General features: G+C 39.9%; 1 protein-coding gene across 4 annotated transcripts in view; it reads right to left on the minus strand.

The window, feature by feature from the left end:
- The window catches only part of gtf2h3 (general transcription factor IIH, polypeptide 3), a 42,903-nt gene that overhangs the window by 7,361 nt on the left and 11,086 nt on the right, over positions 1–24,456 (minus strand). For 3 of the 4 annotated variants that reach the window (XM_069933496.1, XM_069933498.1, XM_069933497.1), the window contains exons 3-8: positions 13,204–13,310; positions 12,930–13,096; positions 12,057–12,119; positions 4,536–4,565; positions 4,399–4,427; positions 4,019–4,093 (exon numbers count right to left, since the gene is read on the minus strand). In XM_069933496.1, coding sequence (XP_069789597.1) covers positions 4,019–4,093; positions 4,399–4,427; positions 4,536–4,565; positions 12,057–12,119; positions 12,930–13,096; positions 13,204–13,310 — 471 coding nt within the window. The remainder of the gene's footprint in view (positions 1–4,018; positions 4,094–4,398; positions 4,428–4,535; positions 4,566–12,056; positions 12,120–12,929; positions 13,097–13,203; positions 13,311–24,456) is intronic. The other variant, XM_069933499.1, reaches the window with a different exon arrangement.

Consider the following 24,456-nt stretch of genomic DNA (forward strand, 5'->3'; position numbering starts at 1 on the left):
GACACTAAGATTGGAGGTGTTGTGGACAGCAAAGAAGGTTTTCAAAACTTGCAGAGGGATCAGGACCAGCTGGAAAAATGGGCTGAAAGATGGAATTTAATGCAGACAAGTGTGAGGTGTTGCATTTTGGAAGGACAATCCAAGGTAGGACATACATGGTGAATGGTAGGGCACTGAGGGATGTGGTAAAACAGAGGGATCTGGGAATTCAGATGCATAAATCCCTGAAAGTAGCATCACAGGTAGATAGGGTTGTGAAGAGAGCTTTTGGCATAATGGCCTGCATAAATCAAAGTATTGAGTACAGGAGTTGGGATGTTATGATACAGTTGTATCAGACATTGGTGAGACCAGATTTAGAGTATTGTGTGCAGTTTTGTTCACCTAACTACAGAAAAGCTTTCAATAAGATTGAAAGAGTGCAGAGAAGATTCACAAGGATGTTGCTGGGACTTCAGGAACTGAGTTACAGGGAAAGGTTAAACAGGTTAGGAGAACCTCATTCTTCTACGCTTCTATCCAGAGTGTAGAAGAATGAGGAGAGATCTGATAGAAATATACATAATTTTGAGGTGTATTGACAGTGTAAATGCAAGTAGGCTTTTTCCACTGAGGTTAGGTGAGATACAAACCAGATGACTTGGGTTTAAGGTGAAAGGGGAGAAGTTTAGGGAGAACTTCTTCACAGAGAGTGGTGGGCGTGTGGAACAAGCTGCCAGCTGAAGTGGTGAATCCGGGCTCAATTCTAACATTGAAGAAAAATTTGGATAGGTACTTAGATGGGAGAGGTTTGGAGGGAAATGGATTGAGTGCAGGTCAGTGGGGCGAGGCAGAAGAATAGTTTGGCACAGACTAGAAGGGCTGAAGGGCCTGTTTCCTGTGCTACAATGATCTATGGTTCCAATGCACAACATAATTGCTATAGATTCTTTGACAGCATTTTCCAAACCCACTACTTCGACCAGTATGAATGTCTAAGACAACAAGCTGCAAAGGAACACCAATGCTGATTCCCAGTCAAGCCCCCAGACTCAGTATTGTTGTTCCTGCAATGAAGCAAAAACTCCCTCTTCAACAGCACTGTGAGAGCAGCCTCTACAGAAGGAACGCAGTCACCTCCACTCTCAAGGGTAATAAATAAGCAGGTCATGCAGGGAGAATGAGAAATGGCAGTGCTGTAGCAGCAGGATGGCCACTGGAGCAAATCTGGGGAGAGTTGGGAGTGGAGACAACGCAATCCCACCACCCCCCCCCCCCCCCCCAACCAGGTCCTACCACCCAGTTCTACTGCCGACAGCTCTGTTCGGGCTTTAAACGGCCTGTTAAAGGAGCTGACGGTAGTTTATTTAAAATCCTGCAACCGTGGGATCTAGGCCTAATGTGGCAGCGCCCCTGTTCTGCAGTGGCCATGAGGGGATGCAGATTCTGGGGGAGTAGCAGGCCATCAGTAACGGGGAGAACACTCCCCATTGAGGAGGAGAGGCAGAGGAGATGACTCCCAAGGACGGTGAAGATGGCAGCAGACCAGCAAGGGGCTTGGAGGCTGCGGGCTGTTGATGAAATGCAGGCGAGGAACTCTTGCAGGCTGCTGGCGACTTGAGGTCAAAGTACTCACACCAGATTATGGACTGCTGGAGACTGACCCATGGGAACCTGGTAGCGGAACTGGGATTCATGACAGTGCTGAGGGCAAGGAGGGCTCCTGGGTGTTGAAGGCTTCCTCATCGTGTCGGAGGTTTGGATCTGGGCTCAGGTTGCCAATGGTCTGAACAGAACTGGAGGCTTGTGCTCGCAGCAGAGGATGCGGGAGTGCTGCAGGCAAATCAACAGACACTCAGAATCTCTGAAGAGTCTCTTATGTTTCTCTTTCTCTGACTGTAAGGGGCGACAGGCAATGCTAACAGTGACTCTTTGACTGCCTTCTGCAATTACGTGTAATATTACATTTCTGTTTCATTGCATGACCAGAAATAGTAACTGATCTGGGGCCTGAGCTTTTGTATCAGTGGTGACTTTTTACTTCTTATCGATGATACGTGACCTGCTGAGTTCTCCAGCAATTTTAAGTATTCCATTACAATCCCAGCATCCTGTTTAACTCTGCAGGCAATAAATGCTGTCATCGGCTACTAATTCAAGAGAGAGCATTACTTCAGTGTTGAGCCAGTGTTTTAGACTCAATGGGACATCATCTGAACAGATCCTGCAGAAATGCAGGGCATTTGTAGAAATCAGAATCAACAGTTGTTTTATGCAATGATGGACAGAACTGCTCTGTGTGTCCTTGGGATCTGGGACAAGCAGTCACAGGATCCACACTGTTTACTGGAGCTTTTTAGTATCTCAGAGGAACAAACTAGTGGTTTGCAACAAAATAAAAGCAACAGAATCTATTGATGGATAAAATTCCAACTGCACAAGAGGAGCCTCCAAATGAAGCTTGCCAACCTCCCTTTCAAGACCATTGAGCAAATCTACAGAGCAGCATGGTACAGTAAATTCCCTGTTATCTGGAATTCAAGCAACCAGCAAAAAAATTATGAAAATAAACTGGTAGGAAATATGAAAGTTTAAAGTTGTTAGAGCACTGGTTTTGTAAACCAGGGGTCACGAGTTCATTCCTCGCTGGTGTTGCGTTTCAGTTTGGGGCATTGAACAAAGTGGCGACTGTCTTTTTTATGGTAGACAAAGTTAAAGAATTTCATGTATGTTACATTCTAAATGTCGTATTATGTGACAATAATGGAACCTTTCCCTTTTTATCAACAATCCCCATAAGTGCTGGGTCCACAGGCACCTTTTTAACTGTACTATCCTACAGACAAACACCCTCATAAATCATCTGAGCTTCACTGTGACAACTTCCTTCTGCTTCACCAAGCATAGTCAGCACCGAGGGGGGTCCAATTTTCCACCGAGAGATTTATATTTGTTATCGGAGGCATGAATGACTCAGTCAGACTCGTTTTGGAGTCAGAAGGTGGTGATTTGAGGGTATGCAGTGGTGTCCTTGATTAATTGCGCTCTCTGCCCTCTCCCACAGACATAAAGGATTCCAAGATAGTATTCAAGGAAGCACAGAATCTATGCAAAAGACATCTGCTGGAGGAACTCAGTGGGTCAAAGAGCATCAATGGGAATAAAAGAACAGTCCACGGATTGAGTCAGAACCCTTCATCAAGATGTTGTCCCCTGCAGAAGCTATTTTCATTGTTATTTATGAGTACAGAACATATATTACATGAAATTGCCTTCTGCCTGCCGTAAAGCAGATAAAGAGTCACCATCAGTGTCATCCGGCAGAGTCACTGAGGGTCCGCGGATTCACCTCCGGTGCACCCACGCCCAGACTCCTGTTCAATCCATCGGCAACCAGAGCTCCAGATCCAAACCTCCGACACAATCAGGAAAACTTCAGTGTTTGAGGCCCTTTGGGAGCCCTTCTTTTCCATGTGGGTCCCTTAGCTGCTGAGCCTCTCATTGGTCCGCTGCCATGGTCACCATCCTATAGAGTCGTCTCCTCTGCTTTTCTTTCTCGGGGTGGGGGAGGGGGGGGATTATTCTTCCCATTTCTGCAACCCTGCACTGGATTGCTGCTTCCCAGAGTCTGCAACCACTCATGACCACTGCCGAGCACAGGCACCATCATCTTGAGCACAGAAATAAGGGTGAAGGATTTTAGTTAAAAGCACCGTCAGTATATTAACAGGCTGTTTAAAGCCTGTACGGCAATAGAACCGAGTGGTTGAACCCTTTGGAGCAGCACTGTGTCTCCATTTCTCACTCTCCCGCCTCCACACCAGCAGCCCGTTATAGCAGCTCCAGTAGTACCACCTTCATTTTCCTGACCAACAAATATTCTTCAAACATTAACACAAAAGAGCAAATGTTCTGGTCGTCATCAACATGCCATTTGTCAGTGTTCACTGTGCACAAACGGCGCTGCTCATTGGACAACAGCGAGTTGTATTTCAGAAAGTAGCTCAAGGACTGTCAACTCCTGGGTAAAATACTCTACCTGCTTCTGCGCTGCAAAGATAACATTCATAAAATTCATGTATTGAGCAGCAGAGTCCTCGGCAGCTTTAATTACCTGTGGAAAAGATGAGCAATTCTAAATCAGACTGTCATAATATGCACATCATGGTAGTGCGGTAGAGGGAAGAGGCAGGTGTATATTTAGGGTTGGACATGTAGTGAAAGTCACTTGATCCTATCTTTACCGATCCCCTCCCATTCCACCACCTCCCTGCAGATCAGTAGTTCCATGAGACCCAAGGTCGCTCTCTCAAAGACTCAGGGGAACCACAGCTCCTTGCAAAGACTCTCAGCAGCGAACGCACCACCCTTTCAAACAGGGTACAAGAAGTCTTTTAACAGTGGCCACTGATCACTCACCAGTATTCGTGATCTCAGCTCGTGACTGGCTGCATTTTGAAGGAAAAAAATAGAAAATAGTTTTTGTAATGTCAAAGCTGCAAGTTACAAAACATATTTCACCAAGGAATGCAATCTCAGTAAACATACATACATACCATTCAACTCTTTAGTCACCTTGTGAATATCTGATCAGAAGTATTCAGAAAAAGCAACAGTTGTGGAGCAAGAGGTCAGACATAACACCTAGAACATTACAGCACAGTACAGGCCCTTCAGCCCATGATGTTGTGTTGACTTACATATACCGAAATAAAACCAAAACTCTTCCTTTATTTTTCTTTCATCCATGCACTTAAGAGTCCACCACCAACCTGGCAATGCATTCCAGGGACCCATAACTCTCAGTGTAAAAATCTTACCTCTGAAGTCTCCCCAAAAGCTTCCTCCCTTGTGTTTGCTCCTGTTGCCCTGAGAAAAAGTTGCTGGCTGTCTACCTTATCTACGCCTCTCATAAACTTGTAGACCTCTATTAAATCACCCCTCATCCTTCTTTGCTCCAAAGAGAAAACCCCTTGCCCTGATAAGTTTGTCTCATAAGGGCAGAATATCCAGCCACGTATCCGGCCAAGTATTAAAAATCCGTGCTGACCAACTTACCATATTCATGGATATCTTCAACATCTCACTTTGGCAGAGTGTGATATCCACCTATTTCAAATAGGTGTCAATCGTACCGATGTCCAAGAGCATAGTAACCTGTCTTAATGACTATCGACCAGCAGCACTTACATCAACAGTGATGAAGTGCTTTGAAAGGCTACTGTTGAAGGATATCAGCTCCTGTCTGAGCGACAACATGGATCCGTTCCAATTTGCCCATCATAGCAACAGGTCTATGCAGATGCCATTTTACTGGCTCAACACAAACCTAGAGAGCAAAGATGCATTCATTAGGATGTTCTTTATTGACTACAGTTTGGCATTTAACACGATCATCCCCTCAAAACTGATCAGCAAATTCCAAGTGCTGAGATTCAACACCCCACTGTGTCACTGGAGCTTGGATTTCATCACCTCCAGGCCACAATCAGTGAGGATTGGTAAGAACATCTCCTCCACAATCTCCATCAGTACCAGAGCACCACAGGGTTGTGTTCTTAGCCCCCTGCTCTACTCACTTTACACCTATGACTGTGTAGCTCGGTACGACAACTCAATCTACAAATTTGCCGACAATATCACTAGAGTGAGTTGCATATAAAAAATGTGATGGAGGGAGGCTGAAAACTTGGCTGAATGGTGGACCACCAACAACAACCTTGCACTCAATGTCACCAAAACCAAGGAGCTGACTGCTGACTTCAGGAAGGGAAATCCAGTGATTTCGGAGTCACTATCTCAGAGGATCTTTCCTGCACCCAACACTCAAATGTCTCTACTTCCTCAGGAGTTTGAGGAGGTTTGGTATGACATTGGAAACTATGGAAAATTTCAACAGATGTGTGGTGGGAAGTGTACTGATTAGCTGCATCACAGTCTGGTCTGCGGACACCAATACTCCTGAGCATAAAGCCCTCCGAAAGGTGGTGGACAGAGCACAGGAACATCACAGGCAAAACCCTTCCCACCACTGAGAACATCTACAGGGAACGCCGACTTTGGAGAGCAGCAGTATCGTCAAGGATCCACACCACCCAGCACATGCTCTGTTCTCGCTGCTGCCATCAGGAAAGAGGTCTAGATGTCACAAGACTCACACCATCAGGATCAGGAACAGCTGCTACCCATCTGCCATCAGACTCCTCAATGACAAACTCAATCAGGGACTCATTTAAGAACCCTTATTTTGGAATTTTATTGATTTTTTAAAATTCTCTCTGTATTGCAGTTTGCTTACAATTCTGTATCTGTTTGCATTTCTTTATTGGTTTACGTATACATTCTGTACAATTTTTTTGCATTACCAGTGCTAATTCTGTCTCGTCTGCAGGAAAATGTATCTTAGGGTTACGTGTGATCTCATGTATGTACTCTGAAAATAAATCTGAAATCAAAGACATATTTTCCAATCCAGACAACATCCTGGTAAATCTCCTCTGCACCCTCTCCATAGCTTCCACATCCAACAAGATCTAAACATAAAGATGAAAAATGAAAAATGGGAAAAGCTATGCTCTGAAACTATGAGAAATACAATAAACACAAGGTTACACATGATACAATATAATTGGTTACACAGGCTATATATCATGCCCCAAAAGTTAAATAAATGGGACCCAACAGTATCAGATAGAAGCTTTCGCTGTAAGAAGGAAACGGGAACAACAGTACATGCAATTTGGGCATGTGAGAAAGTGGAAAAGTTTTGGGAAATCTAAATCAGATATTAAATAAAATCACAAAAAGCAACATACCAAAAAATCCAGAGATCTTTCTTCTCAGTAAAGAATTAGGCCTCAAATTGGATGAAGCACAAAAAAGATTTATTACGACAGCCTTAGCTGTAGCAAAAAAATGTATAATGTCAATCTGGAAGTCGGAAGAGAGCCTAAGAGTATGGCAATGGTACATGGAAATGAAATGTATTGCATTGGAAAAAATAACATATAATTTAAAAAATAAAGTCACAGTATTCGAACAAATTTGGGAAACGTACATGGAACACAACAGAGAGGGCCTATCGTGGACCTCCACCCCCCTAAAATGATAGAATGAGAAGAAGATGAAATGAACTGACCCAGTGTGTAAAAGTAGATGACACAATTTCTTGTTTATTTTCATTGTGTGATGACATTGTTTAATGGGTTTATTGTATTGTATATGTTGAACGTTTAGTGGGTAGGGAGGGGGTTGGAAGGAGAGAGGGGAGGGGGGGAAAGGGGAGAAAATTACACTGTGTATATTCAAGAGGTAAATGCTTGTGTGTATTTTGGTTAATATGGTTCATAGTGTGAAAAATTTAAAAATTAAAAAAAATAATAATTTTAGTAGTTGGTAATTTGTTTTTTTTCCTTTCTAAGTGAATCTTCTTCCATATGTTGAGTAAATGATGCAGTACTGGTGAACTTTTATATTGCACCAGTTTTTCATCCCACTTATAAAGTATATGTTCTGGTACCTTCTCCCCTATTTTATCTAGCTCTATCTTAGTCCAATCTGGTTTTTCCTTTGTCTGATAAAAATCTGATAAATATCTTAATTGTGCTGCTCTATAATAATTTTTAAAGTTTAGTAGCTACAAACCACCTTGTTTGTACCACTCTGTTAATTTATCTAACGCTATCCTCGGTTTCCCCCCTTTCCATAAGAATTTCCTTATTATTCTTTTTAGTTCATTGAAGAATTTCTCTGTTAAGGGAATTGGTAACGATTGAAATAGGTATTGTATCCTTGGGAAGACATTCAACCCTCCCTATCAATGTTAGTGGCAATTCTTTCCAATGTTCAAAGTCAACCTGTAATTTCTTCATTAATGGCTGATAATTTAATTTGTATAGGTGGCCTAAATTTTTATCTAATCTAATACCTAGGTATCAGATTGCTTGTGTTTCCCATTTAAATGGTGAATCTTTTTTAAATTCTGTGTAATCCGCATTATTCATTGGCATCGCTTCACTTACATTTGCGTTGTCTTGTACCCCAATATTTCACCATATACCTTCAATTTCTTATGTAGTTCTTTTATTGATATTTCTGGTTCTGTTAAGTATACTATGATGTCATCTGTAAATAAACTGATTTTATACTCTTTCTCCTTTATTTTTATCTCTTTTATTTTCTGTTCTTATCAGTTCTGCCAATGGTTCTATTGCTAAAGCGAAGAGTGAGGGAGATAGTGGACATCCCTGCCTAGTTGACCTACTTAATTTAAATTGGTTCATACATATCCATTTACTGTCACCTTCGCCAATGGTCCCTTATATAATGCTTTAATCCAATTGATATATTTTTCTGGTAGGTTGAACCTCTGTAATACTTTGAATAAATAATTCCATTCTACCCTGTCAAAGGCTTTTTCTGCGTCTAAAGCAACAGCCACTGTTGGTATCTAATTTCCTTGAACTGCATGGATTAAATTAATGAACTTACAGATATTATCCGCTGTTCGTCTTTTCTTAATAAATCCAGTTACTATTTTTGGTACAGTTGGCCAATCTGCTTGCTAATAGTTTTGCTATTATCTTATAATCTGAATTAAGTAGAGATATTGGTCTATTTGATGCTGGTGTTAGTGGATCCTTCCCCGTCTTTGGTAATTATTGCTGTTTTACATGAATCTGGCAAGTTTTGTGTTTCTTCTATTTGGTTCATTACTTCCAGGAGAGGAGGAATTAATAACTCTTTAAATGTTTTATAGAATTCTATTGGGAGTCCATCCTCTCCAGGCGTTTAATTGTTCGGCAGCTTTTTTAATATATACTGTAATGGTTTTATCAACAACTGTGTGGCAACCTTGAGAGATGTGTGGATTTGCACCACAAGGTCCCTCTGTTCTTGCACACTGTTGAGTATTTCTTCCATTAACCCTGTACTCAACCTTCAGGTTTGACTTTCCAAAATGCATCACCTCAGATTTATCCGGATTGAACTCCATCTGCCACTTTTCCGCTCAACTCTGCATCCTGTCTATATCCTTTTGTAAGCCACGACAACTTTCAGGAATATCCACAACACCTCCAACCTGCATATCATCTGTTAATTTAATGACCCATCCTTCAGGGGTTCCAGAACAAATCCTTGCAAAATTCCACTTGTCACTGACCTCCAAGCAGTATATCTTCTGTCCACTACTACTCTCTGCTTTCTACAGGCAAGCCAATTCTGAATCCATACAGCCAAGGCTCCATGGATCCAGCACACAATCCTGTTCTATTCTGACCTCTATCCTTGAGCAACTCTGCCTTCACTCTCGTCATCCTTCTGTTCTTCCCCTACGCATAGAATGCCTTGGGGTTCTCCTTAATCCTATATGCCAAGGCCTTCTCGTGCCCCCTTCGAGCTCTCCTTAGTCCTTTCTTGTTCTTTCCTGGCTATCATATAATTTTCATGAGCCTTTCCTGTCTTTTGCTTCCTCAACCTTGTGTATGTTTTCTTCTTCCTCTCAACGAGCTGTCTCACCCCTTAAGTAACCACTGTTACCCTTTCCTACTATCTTTTCCCTGACTCAGTGGGACAAACCTACCAAAAAATCCATGTAAGTGGTTCCTAAACATCCTCCACATTACTTCTGCGCTATCTCCCGAAAACATCTCTTCCCAATTTACTCTCCCTCATGCCATTGTAATTAGCCCTTCCCCAATTAAACACTTCCCCATTCTGTCTGCTTTTAGCCTTGTCCGTGGCTATGCTAAAGCTCAGGAACGTGGTCACCATCACCGAAATGCTTCCCCACCAAGAGGTCTGTCACCTGACCAGGTTCATTACCCAGTACTAGATCCAGAGTGGCCTCTCCTCTAGTCAGCTTGTCCACATACTGCGTCAAGAAATATTTCTTGGACACACCTACCCCTCTTGCAGTAAGGAGGCACTAGTAAATATTTGGGATGTTGAAGTCTCCCATGACAACAACCCTGTAATTTCTACACCATTCCAAAATCTGCTTATCTACCTGTTCCTTGGTGTCACCAGGGCTATTTGGGGGCCTAAGGCAACTCCCAGTACAGTAATTGCTCCCTTCCTATTTCTCACTTCCATCTACCACTGACACAGTAGACACTCTCTTGGCAGTGTCCTCCCTTTCTATAGCTGTGATACTAACCAAACCACCTCCCCTACCCCCCCCCCCACCCCACTTCTCATCCTGTTCTTTTTAAAACACCTAAACCCTGGTACCTGCATCAGCCAATCCTGTCCTTCTGCCAGCCAAGTCTCTGAAACAGCCACAACATTGGAATTTCGTGTACCGATCCATGCTCTCAGTTCATCTTTTTTTCCTGATACTCCTTGCATTGAAATATACACATTTCAAACCCTCCAAATGACTACATTTCTGCTTCCTCACCTGCCTGTCCTTCCTCACAAATCCACAACACATTGCATCATCCTTTCCACCTTCTGCTCTAATCTTTGCACTCACACCGATTCCCACCCCCATGCCAAGCCAATTTAAACTCTTCCCAAAACCTCTAGCGAACCTGCCCACCAAAATATTGGTCCCCCTCTACTCTGGGTGCAGCCTGTCCTTTTAATACAGGTCCCACCTTCCCCGAAGAGATCCAAATGATCCACAAATTTGAACCCCCGCCCTGCACCCATGCATTCATCTGCCACAACTTCCTATTCCTACCCTCACTGGTGTGTGGCACAGGCAGCAATTCCAAGATTACCATCTTTGAGGTCCTGCTTTTCAGCTTCTTTCCGAACTCCCTATATTCCCTCTTCAGGACCTCATCCCTACTCCTATCTATGTCATTGGGACCAATGTGGACCATGACATCTGGCTGCTCACCCTCCCATTTGAGAATGTTGTGGATTCGATCAAAGACATCCTGACCTTGGCTCTTGGGAGGCAACATGCCATTCAGGAGTCTCGATCTTGTTCACAGAACTTCCTATCTGTTCACTTAACTACTAAATCCTCAATCACTATAGCTCTCCTCCTCTCTCCCCTTCCCTTCTGAGCCAAAGGGCCAGACTCTGCACCAGAAACCTGACCACTGTGACCTGTGCCTGGTAGATCATCCTCCACCCCAACAGTTTCCAAATCAGTCTACTTATTATTGAGGGGAACTGCCACAGAGGTGCTCTGCAATGACTGCCTCTTCTAGGAGTCACACAGTTATCTGCCTCCTGCCTTTTAGGGGTGACTGTCTCCCTTTAGCTCCTGCCTATCACCCCCTCCGCCTCCCGAATGATTTGGAATTCATCCAGCTCCAGTGCTCTCACTTGTACATCAGTACATCTCTTGTAGGTGCAGTCATCAGGGACAATTATGCTCTAACAGGTTTCCCACATCCTGCATCCAAAGCACTCCGCTGTCTAGCCAGTGTCTCCACTACTTACTGGCAAAGATCTTACCTGTAGCACGACCTCAGCCTCTGCTCACTGAAGCTTTTCAAGCCAAACCAACAACTGCTCCTGCACCACCCTACCCCTCCCAACCTGTGCTAGACAGTCCCGCCGCTGGGCCCCCCTGGACTGACCCCCAGCACCACTTCGCGCCAGGCTGCACCACCCTCCCCAGTGCTGGGCCCATACCACGCTGCCTCCATGCCACTCCGTGCTTGTATATCTTTACCTCCCAAGGACACTGCAAAACCTGCTAAGTTCCTCCAGCATTTTTGTGCTTTTACATTAACCGACAACCCCTGTATATTTTGAACCACAGAACATTTACAGCACAGAAAGCAGGCCCTTCTAGTTTGTGCCAAATATATAGATAAGCACAACATCGAGGGCCAAAGGGCCTGTACTGTGCTGTAATAGTCCATGTTCCACCAGCACATTTTGCCTCCAATATGCTACTAGAATTCTTCCTCCCCTCCCCCAAGCAAACTCATTCCCAAAATTCAGGATCTGGGTCTTAATACCTCCCTCTGCAACTGACTTTCCTCCACCATCGCACCAGTGCCATTAAAGCTTGCCATGATGATGGATTTTGAGAGCAAAACATTGGCCATGTCATCATTCACACAAGAAAGGGTGGGGATTTTGAATCAATTCTGGAGCAAGGATACAACAAAGTGCTTTTGCCAATGATCCAGCCAGCAAAGTTTCTGTTAGATGGGCTCTCACTTCAGCTGCAATGCAAAAGAGGAAGAATTCATTATAATGCAGCAAAGCAAAGGCAGAGCAATACTCAGATACTATTTATTGCCATGTAATAAAACACAAATATAATATTACATAAAATTGCCTTTAGCCTGCCCCAAGGCAGATAAAGATTCACCATTAGCGTTGCTCGGCTTCCCTGAGTTAGAGAAAAAGAAGCAAACGCAAGTCCCCCAGTCACCGAGGCTCCATGAATTCACCTCCAGCACTCCTGCAGCCACATAAGACTCCAGTTCAGTTCAAACCATCAGCAGCCCAAGCTTCAGATCCAAACAAGCCTTCAGCACCCAGGGCCCTTCAGGAGCCTTCTTGCACTCAGCACCCTCTTGAATCTCGTTCCGATATCTGGTTCTCCTGAGCCAGTCTCCAGTAGCCTGCAGCCTGCTGTGAGTCCTTGGACCTCTGGTCGTCAACAGACCACCGCCTGTGAGTGCCCTTCAGCCGCAAAGCTTCTCACTCGTCTGCTACCATAGACATCATCCTTAGGGTTGTCTTCTCTGCTTCTTCTCGACCGGGTGAGTTCTTCCCATGACTGCTCCCCCTCGGAGTCGGCAACCCCCAGTGGCCACTGCAAAGCACAGGTACTGCCCATCTTAGGCCCTGACCCTGTGGTCACAGGATTTTAAATAAAATGCCATCAGCTCCTTTACCAGGCTGTTCAAAACCTGGGACTGGGCAGCAGGATTCCACAGGTAGCTGTTACAGCAACAATGGCAGCGCTGTCATTTTTTACCTTTTGCTTGGTCAGTGTACTGGAGGCTAAGATACAAGATGCTTACTTTTCGCCATGAGGTCCTTGATCTCCTCGGTGACCATGTCATTTCCTGATGCCAGGAGCTCATATTTCCCATCCTTACTGCCTGATAAAGTCGACTCTGCACAACCAGCGTCGCTACTTTCTGTGAAGCTTCCCAATTTCCACTGTTTACCTGGGTACAGGAAACGGCTGCAGAAACAAGAAGCAGAAAACACCGAAACCCATTAATATTTCAGCCCTGGGGAGATCAATACCCATTTCCAGAGAAGAAACCACATGGCCAAGCACATCCGTACCTCTCCTGACTGTGACTTGCTATAATGGCAAGTCTGTTATTGCGGCTCATAACCAAGTGAGAGTTTCCCATCACCATCACTGCGTCCATACATTTCGATAGGGTGAACTGGAAAACAAAACGAAAACCGCTCCATACAAGTTGTGAAGCATCTTTTTTAAAATTTAGATAAACTGCACAGTAACAGGCCTTTCCAGCCCACAAGCCCATGCCGCCCTATTACACCCAATTGACCTACAACCCCTGTACCTTTTATTAGAAGGTGGGAGGAAACTGGAACACCCAGACGAAACCATGCAGACACAGAAGGAACATAAACTGCTTATAGACGAGGGGAGTCACATGATAGAGTAGTGGCCAGTCGGGAAACTCCAGCCCTCTCCAGAAAAGTGAAAAAAAGACAGTGAAAAAACGAAGGCACAAACACAAAAACCAAATAAAGTGAAAATAAAGGTGTGGAGAAAATGGCAGCGAAAAAAGAAAAGCCAAAAGCAACGGGAAGAAGAGAAGAAGAAAGGACGTCGGAAGAAGAAGGTGAAGGCCTTACCTGTCCGAGGAGGCCCGCCGCGGAGAGAGAAGCCCATTCCCTAAGGTCAGTTGAAGCCCCGAACTCGGGACTACAAAAATGGCTCACGGAGCCAAACAAAAGTGCGCGATGCACAAGACAAAAATAACACTGACGGGAGGGGGGACCAGCTGAGGAGTCGATCTCCACAGCTGAAATTGACAGCCACAGCAAAGCGGCAAGAGGAGAACATAGAAAATAACGAGAACAAGAAAGAAGAGAGTAAAAAGAAATCAAAGAAACAACAGATGACCAACCCAGAGGAAGAAGACCAGTAGCAAGACACTTCGAATAAAAATAAGAAGACCAAAAATACCCAACAAAATAAAACAAACAAACCAACAAGAAAACCAGAAGAGACAGAGGTAAAGGTCGCAGATCCTGGAATGTTCTCAGAAGAAGAAGAGGAAGAACACAGCGAAATGGAAGATGAAGGGAAGGGCAAGACAATGGATATATATTTTTATAAAGAATATATGGAATCAGTAAAAGAATGGCAGTCACAAGAATTCAGTGAAATAAAAAGAAGAGTAAAAAGTACAGAAGAAAAAATGAATAGATTAGAGATGATCATGTCAGATATAGGAAAAAGAGTGGACAAGGTGGAAGAACGAGAAACAGCCGTAGAAATGGAAGTAGAGGACTTAAAAAAGAAATTAGAAGAATCTGATAAAAAAGTTAAAGAGGCAAAAGAGCTGTTAGCTCAGAAGATAGATATAATGGAAAATTATAGTAGAAGAAACAATATAAAGATAGTGGGCCTTAAGGAAGATGAAGAAGGCAAGAATATGAGAGAATTTATAAAAGAATGGATCCGCAGGGTCCTAGGAAAACCAGAATTACAGGAAGAAATGGAAATAGAAAGGGCACACAGAACATTAGCCCCTAAACCACAACCACAACAAAACCCAAGATCCATTCTAGTAAAATTCTTAAGATATACAAGAAGAGAAAAGATATTTGAAGAAAGCAATGAGGAAAATAAGAGAAGACAAAAAACCACTGGAATACAAAGGTCAAAAAATTTTTTTCTATCCAGATATAAGTTTTGAACTCCTGAAGAAGAGGAAGGAGTTCAATGCAGCAAAAACGATCCTATGGAAAAAAGGATATAAATTTATGCTAAAGTATCCAGCGGTACTTAAAATAGTTATTCCAGGGCAGCAAAACAGACTATTCTTGGATCCGGAGGAAGCAAGAAAATTTGCAGAACAACTACAAAACAGAAGGAGAGAAGAAGATATGTAACGAGAACAAAAATGACCACAAACTATATGTATGTGTGTATGTATATATATAAAAAAATAGAATATCGGTAAGAACTAAGAAGGGAAAGGAAGGGAAGAAAGGAAGTATGGGGGGAATTAAGAGAGTGACCTTTGTTGTATATGAAAATTAAAATCTTTTCTGGGGGGGGCTAGGTGGGGAAGAGTTACGGTCACTGCGAAATCAGTTGGCGCTTGCGAGTGAATTCGCAAATCCAAATGGAGTGGGGAAATGTGGTTGCCCGACAAGGGACAAAGGGAAACTCAGGAAGGGGAGGGGATAGTGGGGTTAAAGGAACTTTAGATAGGAGAATAAGGGAAATGTTTGATGTTTGAGAAATGTTGTCTTATAAAGTGTTCAAAAAAAAAGAAAGCAGAAATGGATAAGAAGGATAGGTGATGATGAAGAAACGGGAAGGAAAGATAAACAAAGTATGAAATAGCTATGTTGAACTATATGACTTTAAATATTAATGGACTACATAACCAAATCAAAAGGAAGAAACTGCTAAATTTACTGAACAAAGGGGGAGTCACGTGATGGAGTAGGGGCCGGTCAGGGAATTCCAGCCCTCTCCCGAAAAGTTAAAAAAAAATACACAAAGCACAAAGGTACAAGATTAAAATTTATAACAAAGTAAAAGTAAAGGTGAGAAGAAAATGGCAGCGAAGAGAGAAAAGTCGAATACAACGGGAAGAAAAGAGGAAGAAAGAATGTCGAAAGAAGAAGGTGAAGGCCTTACCTGTCAGATGAGGCCTGCCGCGGAGAGAGAAGCCCGCTCGCTCAGATCAGTGGAAGTCCCAGGCTCGAGACTACAAAAATGGCTCGCAGAGCGACTCCTCGCGCATGCGCGATGTGCATGAAAAAAAACACACTGACGGGATGGGGGAACAGCTGCGGAGTCGATCTCCACAGCTGAGAGAGACACCTGCAGCACAACAGCAGGTGCAGAACACAGACAATAACGACAACAAGAAAGAAGAGGGTAAAAAGAAAACAAGGAAAAAACATATGGTCAATCCAGAGGAAGAAGAAGAAGAACAGACAGAAGTGGAAGAAAAAGAAAAAGGCAAGACAATGGATGTATCTTTTTTTAAAGAATATATGGAATCAGTGAAAGAATGGCAATTACAAGAATTTAATGAGATAAAAAGAAGAATTAAGAATGCAGAAGAAAAAATGAATAAAATGGAAATGGCCATGTCAGAGATAGGAAAAAGAGTGGAAAATATGGAAGAACGAGAAACAATTGTAGAAATGGAAGTAGAGGAATTAAAAGATAAATTAGAAGAATCTAATAAAAAAGTTAAAGAGGCACATGAGCTGTTAGCTCAGAAGATAGATATAATAGAAAACTATAATAGAAGAAATAATATAAAGATAGTGGGCCTTAAGGAAGATGAAGAAGGCAAGAATATGAGAGAATTTATAAAAGATTGGATCCCCAGGGTCCTAGGAAGACCAGAATTACAGGAAGAAATGGAAATAGAGAGGGCACATAGAACTTTAGCTCCGAAACCACAACCGCAGCAAAAACCAAGATCCATTTTAGTAAAATTCTTAAGATATACAACAAGAGAAAATATATTGGAGAAAGCAATGAAGAAAGTAAGAGAAGACAAAAAGCCACTGGAATATAAAGGTCAAAAAATTTTTTTCTATCCAGACATAAGTTTTGAACTCCTGAAGAAGAAGAAGGAGATCAATACAGCAAAAACGATCTTATGGAAAAAAGGATATAAATTTATGTTAAAGTACCCAGCAGTACTTAAAATAGTTATTCCAGGGCAACAAAACAGACTATTCTCGGATCCAGAGGAAGCAAGGAAATTTGCAGAACAACTACAAAACAAGCAGAGAGATGAAGACATGTAATGAGAGTAAAAATGACCACGAACTATATGTATGTGTGTAAAGGGGTATATGTGTGTATATATATAGTGTGTATACATGAATGTATCCATATTTAGAGGAAAATATATAGAGTATAGTCAAGAATTAATAAGGGAAGGAAAGGGAATAGAGGGAATAAAGAGGGAATTAAAAGAGTGACCTTTGTTACATATGAAAATTGAAATCTTTTCTGGGGGGGGCTGGGTGGGGAGGAGTTACAGTCACTACAAAATCAATTGACGTTTGCGAGTGAATTCGCAAATCCAAATGGAGAGGGGAGATGTGGTTGCCCGACAAGGGATAAAGGGCAACTCAGGAGGGGGAGGGGAGAATGGGGTTAAAGAAGTTTTAGATAGGAGAATAAGGAAAATGTTTGATGTTTGAGAAATGTTGTCTTATAAAGTGTTCAAAACAAGAAAGCAGAAATGGATAAGAAGGAAAGGTGATGATGGAGAAACGGAAAGGGAAGATAAACAAAGTATGAAATGGCTACGCTGAACTATATGACTTTAAATATTAACGGAATACATAACCAAATCAAAAGGAAGAAACTGCTAAATTTACTGAAAAAAGAAAAAATTGATATAGCATTTGTGCAAGAAACATATTTAACTGAATTGGAGCACAAGAAATTAAAGAGAGATTGGGTAGGACACGTAACAGCAGCGTCGTATAATTCAAAAGCAAGAGGAGTAGCTATATTAATTAGTAAAAATGTGCCAATTAAAATAGAAGAGGAAATAATAGATCCAGCAGGGAGATATGTAATGATAAAATGTCAGATATATTTGGAGTTTTGGAATCTACTCAATGTATATTCACCAAACGAAGAAGATCAAAAGTTTATGCAAGATATTTTTTTGAAGATAGCAAATACGCAAGGGAACATATTAATAGGAGGGGATTTCAACCTGAATTTGGATTCAAATATGGACAAAACTGGGAAAAAAATTAACAGAAAGAACAAAGTAACCAAATTTATAATTAAATCGATGCAAGAAATGCAACTTTTGGATATATGGAGGAAACAACACCCAAACGAAAAGGAATATTCATATTACTCGGGTAAACATAAAACATACTCAAGAATAGACCTATTTTTGTTATCAGCTCGTATGCAAGATAGAATCAGAAAAACAGAATATAAAGCTAGAATTTTATCGGACCATTCACCCTTGATATTGACAATAAAGTCAGAGGACATCCCTCCAAGAATGTATAGATGGAGATTAAACTCCATGCTACTTAAAAGGCAGGATTTTAGAGAATTAATTGAAAGACAAATTAAAATGTACTTTGAAATAAATACGGAATCAGTGAAAGTTAAGTTTATACTATGGGATGCAATGAAAGCGTTCATTAGAGGGCAAATAATAAGTTATGTAACCAAGATGAAGAAGGACTATAATCAGGAAACAGAGCAGTTGGAAAGGGAAATAGTAAATAGAGAAAAAGAATTAGCAATGAAGGAAGATACAACTAAAAGAAGAGAATTGGCAGATAAAAAAATAAAATATGAAACACTACAAACATATAAGGTGGAGAAGAACATAATGAAGACAAAACAGAAATATTATGAATTAGGGGAAAAACACACAAAATTCTAGCATGGCAGCTTAAGACAGAACAAGCTAAGAAAATGGTATTGGCATCAAGGAAAAAAGACAAACAAATCACATATAATCCAACGGAGATCAAGGGAAAATTTAGAGAATTCGATGAAAAATTATACCAAACTGAAAACGAAGGGAAAGAAGGGAAAATAGATGAATTTTTAACTAAAATTGAACTACCGAAATTACAAACAGAGGAACAAAATAAATTAACAGAACCATTTGAAATAGTAGAAATACAAGAGATAATAAGAAAACTACTGAATAATAAAACACCAGGAGAGGATGGATTCCCAACAGAATTCTATAAAACATTTAAAAATTTATTAATTCCTCCCCTCCTAGAAGTAATCAACCAGATTGATAAAACACAAAGCTTACTAGATTCATGTAAAAGAGCAATAATTACAGTTATACTAAACCAAGGGAAAGATCCACTCGCACCAGCGTCACAAAGACCAATATCATTACTTAACACAGATTATAAGATAATAGCTAAACTATTAGCAAACAGATTAGCAGAGCATGTACCTAAAATGGTAAATCTAGACCAAATTGGATTTATTAAAAAAAGACGCACAACAGACAATATTTGTAAATTTATTAACTTAATTCATGCAGTAGAAGGGAATAAAGCGCCAACAGTAGCAGTTGCTTTAGACGCAGAGAAGGCCTTTGACACAGTAGAATGGAATTATTTATTCAAAGTATTGCAAAAATTCAGTTTACCAGAGAAGTATATTAATTGGATGAAAGCATTATAGAAGGGGCCATTGGCGAAAATGACAGTAAATGGATATATATCAAAGCAATTTAACTTAAGCAGGTCAACACGGCAGGGATGCCCACTATCACCCTTATTCTTCGCATTAGCTATAGAACCACTAGCAAAATTGATAAGAACAGAAAATAATATAAAAGGGATAAAAATAAAAGACAAGGAATATAAAATCAGTTTATTTGCGGATGATGTTATAGTATACTTAACAGAACCAGAACTATCAATAAAAGAATTATATAAGAAATTGAAGGAATATGGAGAAGTGTCGGGTTACAAGATTAACATAAATAAAAGTGAAGCAATGCCAATGAATAATGCGGATTTCTCAAAATTTAAGAAGGAATCACCATTCAGATGGCAAATGCAAGCAATAAGATACCTCGGTATACAAATACATAAAAATTTCGGCCATCTATATAAACTCAATTATTACCCACTAATGAAAAAAATTACAGGATGATTTAGAGCATTGGAGAGATTTACCATGAACACTAATAGGAAGGATAAACTGTATTAAAATGAACATTTTCCCAAGGATATTATACCTATTTCAGGCACTGCCAATACACTTGACAGAGAAATTCTTCAAGGAGTTAAAGAAAATAATAAGGAAATTTTTATGGAAAGGGGGGAAACCGAGGAGAGCACTAGATAAACTAACAGAATGGTATAAACAAGGAGGCTTACAACTGCCAAACTTTAAAAATTATTATAGAGCCGCACAATTAAGATACCTATCAGATTTTTATCAAACAAGGGAAAAGCCAGATTGGACTAGATTAGAATTAGATAAAATACGAGGAAAAGATACCTGAACACATATTATATAAATGGGATGAAAAATTGGTACAACGTAGGAGTTCTCCAGTATTACATCATCTACTCAATATTTGGAAAAAGATTCATGTAGAAAGGAATAAAACAAATTACCAATTACCAAAACTAATATTGACGCAAAATAAGTTACTCCCTTTTACAATAGATAACCTTTCCTTTAGAGAATGGGAGAAAAAAGGGATCAAAAGAATAGAAAATTGTTTTTCAGGAAATAGATTATTATCCTTTGAACAAATGAAAGATAAATACAATATAACTCAAGATACAGTGCTGGCATATTACCAATTGAGATCCTACTTGAAGGACAAATTAGGAAGCAGTCTGAGGTTACCAGAGGGAAGTAACTTTGAATACGCGATTACAGACAGATACAATGATAATCAAAAGATTTATAACAAATATGTATATTAAACTGCAAGAAAAGGAGAATGAGGAAACAAATGGTAAAACTAAACAACAATGGGAACAAGATTTAAATATAAAGATTTAAAAGGAAACATGGGAGAAATTATGTTCTGGAACGATGAGAAATACAATAAATACGAGGTTACGTATGATACAATATAACTGGATACACAGGCTATACATTACACCTCAAAAGTTAAATAAATGGGACCCAACAGTATCTGATAGATGTTTTCGATGTAAAAAAGAAATGGGAACAACAATTCATGCAATCTGGACATGAGAGAAAGTAGAAAAATTTTGGGAAGATCTAAACTAAATATTAAATAAAATTAAAGAAAACAATATACCAAAAAATCCAGAGATCTTCCTCCGAAGTAACATAAAAAACAAAGAATTTGGAATTGATTTGGATGGTGCACAAAAAAGATTTGTTAAGATAGCTCTAGCCGTAGCAAAAAAAAGTATTATGTCAACCTGGAAATTGGAAGATAATTTGAAAATACAACAATGGTATATAGAAATTAATAAATGTATTCCATTAGAAAAAATAACATATAGTTTAAGAAATAATATTGAAATATTTGAACAAATATGGGAGCCTTACATGAAACACAATAGCGAAAACCTACCGGGGACATTCACTACCTAAATTAACGAAAGGAGGAGGAAATGAAAAGAATTGACTCAGTGGAATTTCTTGTTTATTTTTATTGAATGACAACATTGTTTGACTGGTTTAATGTATCTTAGATTTTGTACTTTAAATGGATGGGGGGGAGGTAGGGAGAGTGGGATGGGAGGAGGGAGGGGGGGAGAAAATGACACTGTATATATTTGAAAAGGAAAATGTATGTACCATGGTCAATGTGGTTTATAGTGTGAAAAATAAAAAATTTAAAAAATAAAAAAAATTTACTGAAAAAATTGATATAGCATTCGTACAAGCAACACACTTAACTGAAGTGCAGCACAAGAAATTAAAGAGAGATTGGATAGGACATGTAACAGCAGCGTCATATAATTCAAAAGCTAAAGGAGTAGCTATATTAATCAGTAAAAATGTACCAATCAAAATAGAAGAAGAAATAATAGATCCAGCAGGGAGATATGTAATGATAAAATGTCAGATATATTCGGAATTTTGGAATTTACTCAATGTATATTCACCTAACGAAGAAGATCAAAAATTTATGCAAGATATTTTTTTGAAGATAGCAGACACGCAAGGGAACATACTAATAGGAAGGGATTTCAACTTTAATTTGGATTCAAACATGGATAAAACTGGGAAAAAAATTAACAGAAAGAACAAAGTAACCAAATTTATAATTAAGTCGATGCAAGAAATGCAACTTTTGGATATATGGAGGAAACAACACCCAAACGAAAAGGAATATTCATATTATTCGGGTAGACATAAAACATACTCAAGAATAGACCTATTCTTGTTATCAGCTCGCATGCAAGACAGAGTTAGGAAAACAGAATATAAAGCTAGACTATTATTGGACCACTCACCCCTGAAATTGACAATAGAGTTAGAGGACATCCCTCCAAGAATGTATAGACAGAGATTAAACTCCATGCTACTTAAAAGGCAGGATTTTAGAGAAGTCATTGAACGACAAATTAAAATGTACTTTGAAATAAATACGGATCAGTGAAAGATAAGTTTATACTATGGGACGCAATGAAAGCGTTCATTAGAGGGCAAATAATAAGTTATGTAACTAAGATGAAGAAGGACTACAATCAGGAAACAGAGCAGTTGGAAAGGGAAATAGCAAATATAGAAAAAGAATTAGCAATGAAGGAAGACACAACTAAAAGAAGATAAAAAAAATAAAATATGAAACACTACAAACATATAAGGTGGAGAAGAACATAATGAAGACAAAACAGAAATATTATGAACTAGGAGAAAAAACGCACAAAATTCTAGCGTGGCAGCTTAAGACAGAACAAACTAAGAGCATGGTATTGGCATTAAGGAAAAAAGACAAGCAAATCACATATAATCCAACGGAGATTAATGAAAACTTCAGAGAATTCTACGAACAATTATATCAAACTGAAAACGAAGGGAAAGAAGACAAAATAGATGAATTTTTAACTAAAATTGAACTACCGAAATTACAAACAGAGGAACAAAATAAATTAACAGAACCATTTGAAATAGTAGAAATACAAGAGATAATAAAAAAACTACTGAATAATAAAACACCAGGAGAGGATGGATTCCCAATAGAATTCTATAAAACATTTAAAGATTTATTAATTCCTCCCCTCCTGGAAGTAATCAACCAGATTGATAAAACACAAAGCTTACCAGATTCATGCAAAACAGCAATAATTACAGTAATACCAAAGACAGGTAAAGATCCGCTCGCACCAGCGTCATATAGACCAATATCTTTACTTAACACAGATTATAAGATAATAGCTAAACTATTAGCAAACAGATTAGCAGAGCATGTACCTAAAATGGTAAATCTAGACCAAACTGGATTTATTAAAAAAAAGACGAACAACAGACAAAATTTGTAAATTTATTAACTTAATTCATGCAGTAGAAGGAAATAAAGCTCCAACAGTAGCGGTTGCTTTAGACGCAGAGAAGGCCTTTGACGGAGTAGAATGGAATTATTTATTCAAAGTACTTCAAAAATTCAGCTTACCAGAGAAATATATTAATTGGATTAAAGCATTATATAAGGGGCCACTGGCAAAAGTGACAGTAAATGGATATATATCAAAACAATTTAACTTAAGCAGATCAACAAGGCAGGGATGCCCACTATCGCCCTTATTGTTCGCGTTAGCCATAGAACCACTAGCAGAACTGGAAAGAACAGAAAATAAAATAAAAGGGATAAAAATAAAAGACAAGGAATATAAAATCAGTTTATTTGCAGATGACGTTATAGTATACTTAGCAGAACCAGAACTATCAATAAAAGAATTACATAAGAAATTGAAGGAATATGGAGAAGTGTCGGGGTACAAGATTAACGCAAATAAAAGTGAAGCAATGCCAATGAATAATGTGGATTTCTCAAAATTTAAGAAAGAATCACCATTCAGATGGCAAATGCAAGCAATGCGATACCTAGGTATACAAATAAATAAAAACCTCGGCCATCTATATAAACTCAATTATTATCCACTAATGAAAAAATTACAGGACGACTTAGAACATGGAAAGACTTACCACTAACACTAATAGGAAGGATAAACTGTATTAAAATGAACATTTTCCGGAAGGAGTCACGTGATGGAGTAGTGGCCGGACGGTGAACTCCAGCCCTCTCCAGAAAAGTCGGGAAAAACAAGAGAAAATACAAAGGCACAGAAATACAAGTTAAAGAAAAGTGAGTATAAAGGTGGAAAGAAGATGGAGACAAAAGAAGAAAAATCAAAATCAACGGTAAGAAGAGAGGAAGAGAAGACAACGGAGGAAAAAGGTGAAGGCCTTACCTGTCCGAAGAGGCCCGCTGTGGAGAGAGGAGCCCACTACCTCAGGTCGGTAGAAAAAGAACTACAACAATGGCTCACAGAGCCGAGTAAAAGTGCGCAACCGCGCATGAAAAAAAACACACCGACGGCAGGGGGGACCAGCTGGGGAGTCGATCTCCACAGCCGGCAACGACAGCTGCAGAAAACCTGCAGCAAGAAGAGACCACAGAAGACAATAGAAACAAGAAAGAAGAGGAGGAAAGGGCACCAAAGAAACAACAGATGGCCAACCCAGAGGAAGAAGAAGAGGAAGAATACAGTGAAATAGATAAAGGGAAAGGCAAGGTAAAGGATATACTTGCTCTTGTTAGAGGATACATGGAGTCATTTAAAGAATGGCAAACACAGGAATTCAATGATTTAAGAAGAAGAATA

Source organism: Narcine bancroftii, chromosome 4 (genome assembly GCF_036971445.1).
Source record: "Narcine bancroftii isolate sNarBan1 chromosome 4, sNarBan1.hap1, whole genome shotgun sequence".
Taxonomy (NCBI): Eukaryota; Metazoa; Chordata; class Chondrichthyes; order Torpediniformes; family Narcinidae; genus Narcine; species Narcine bancroftii.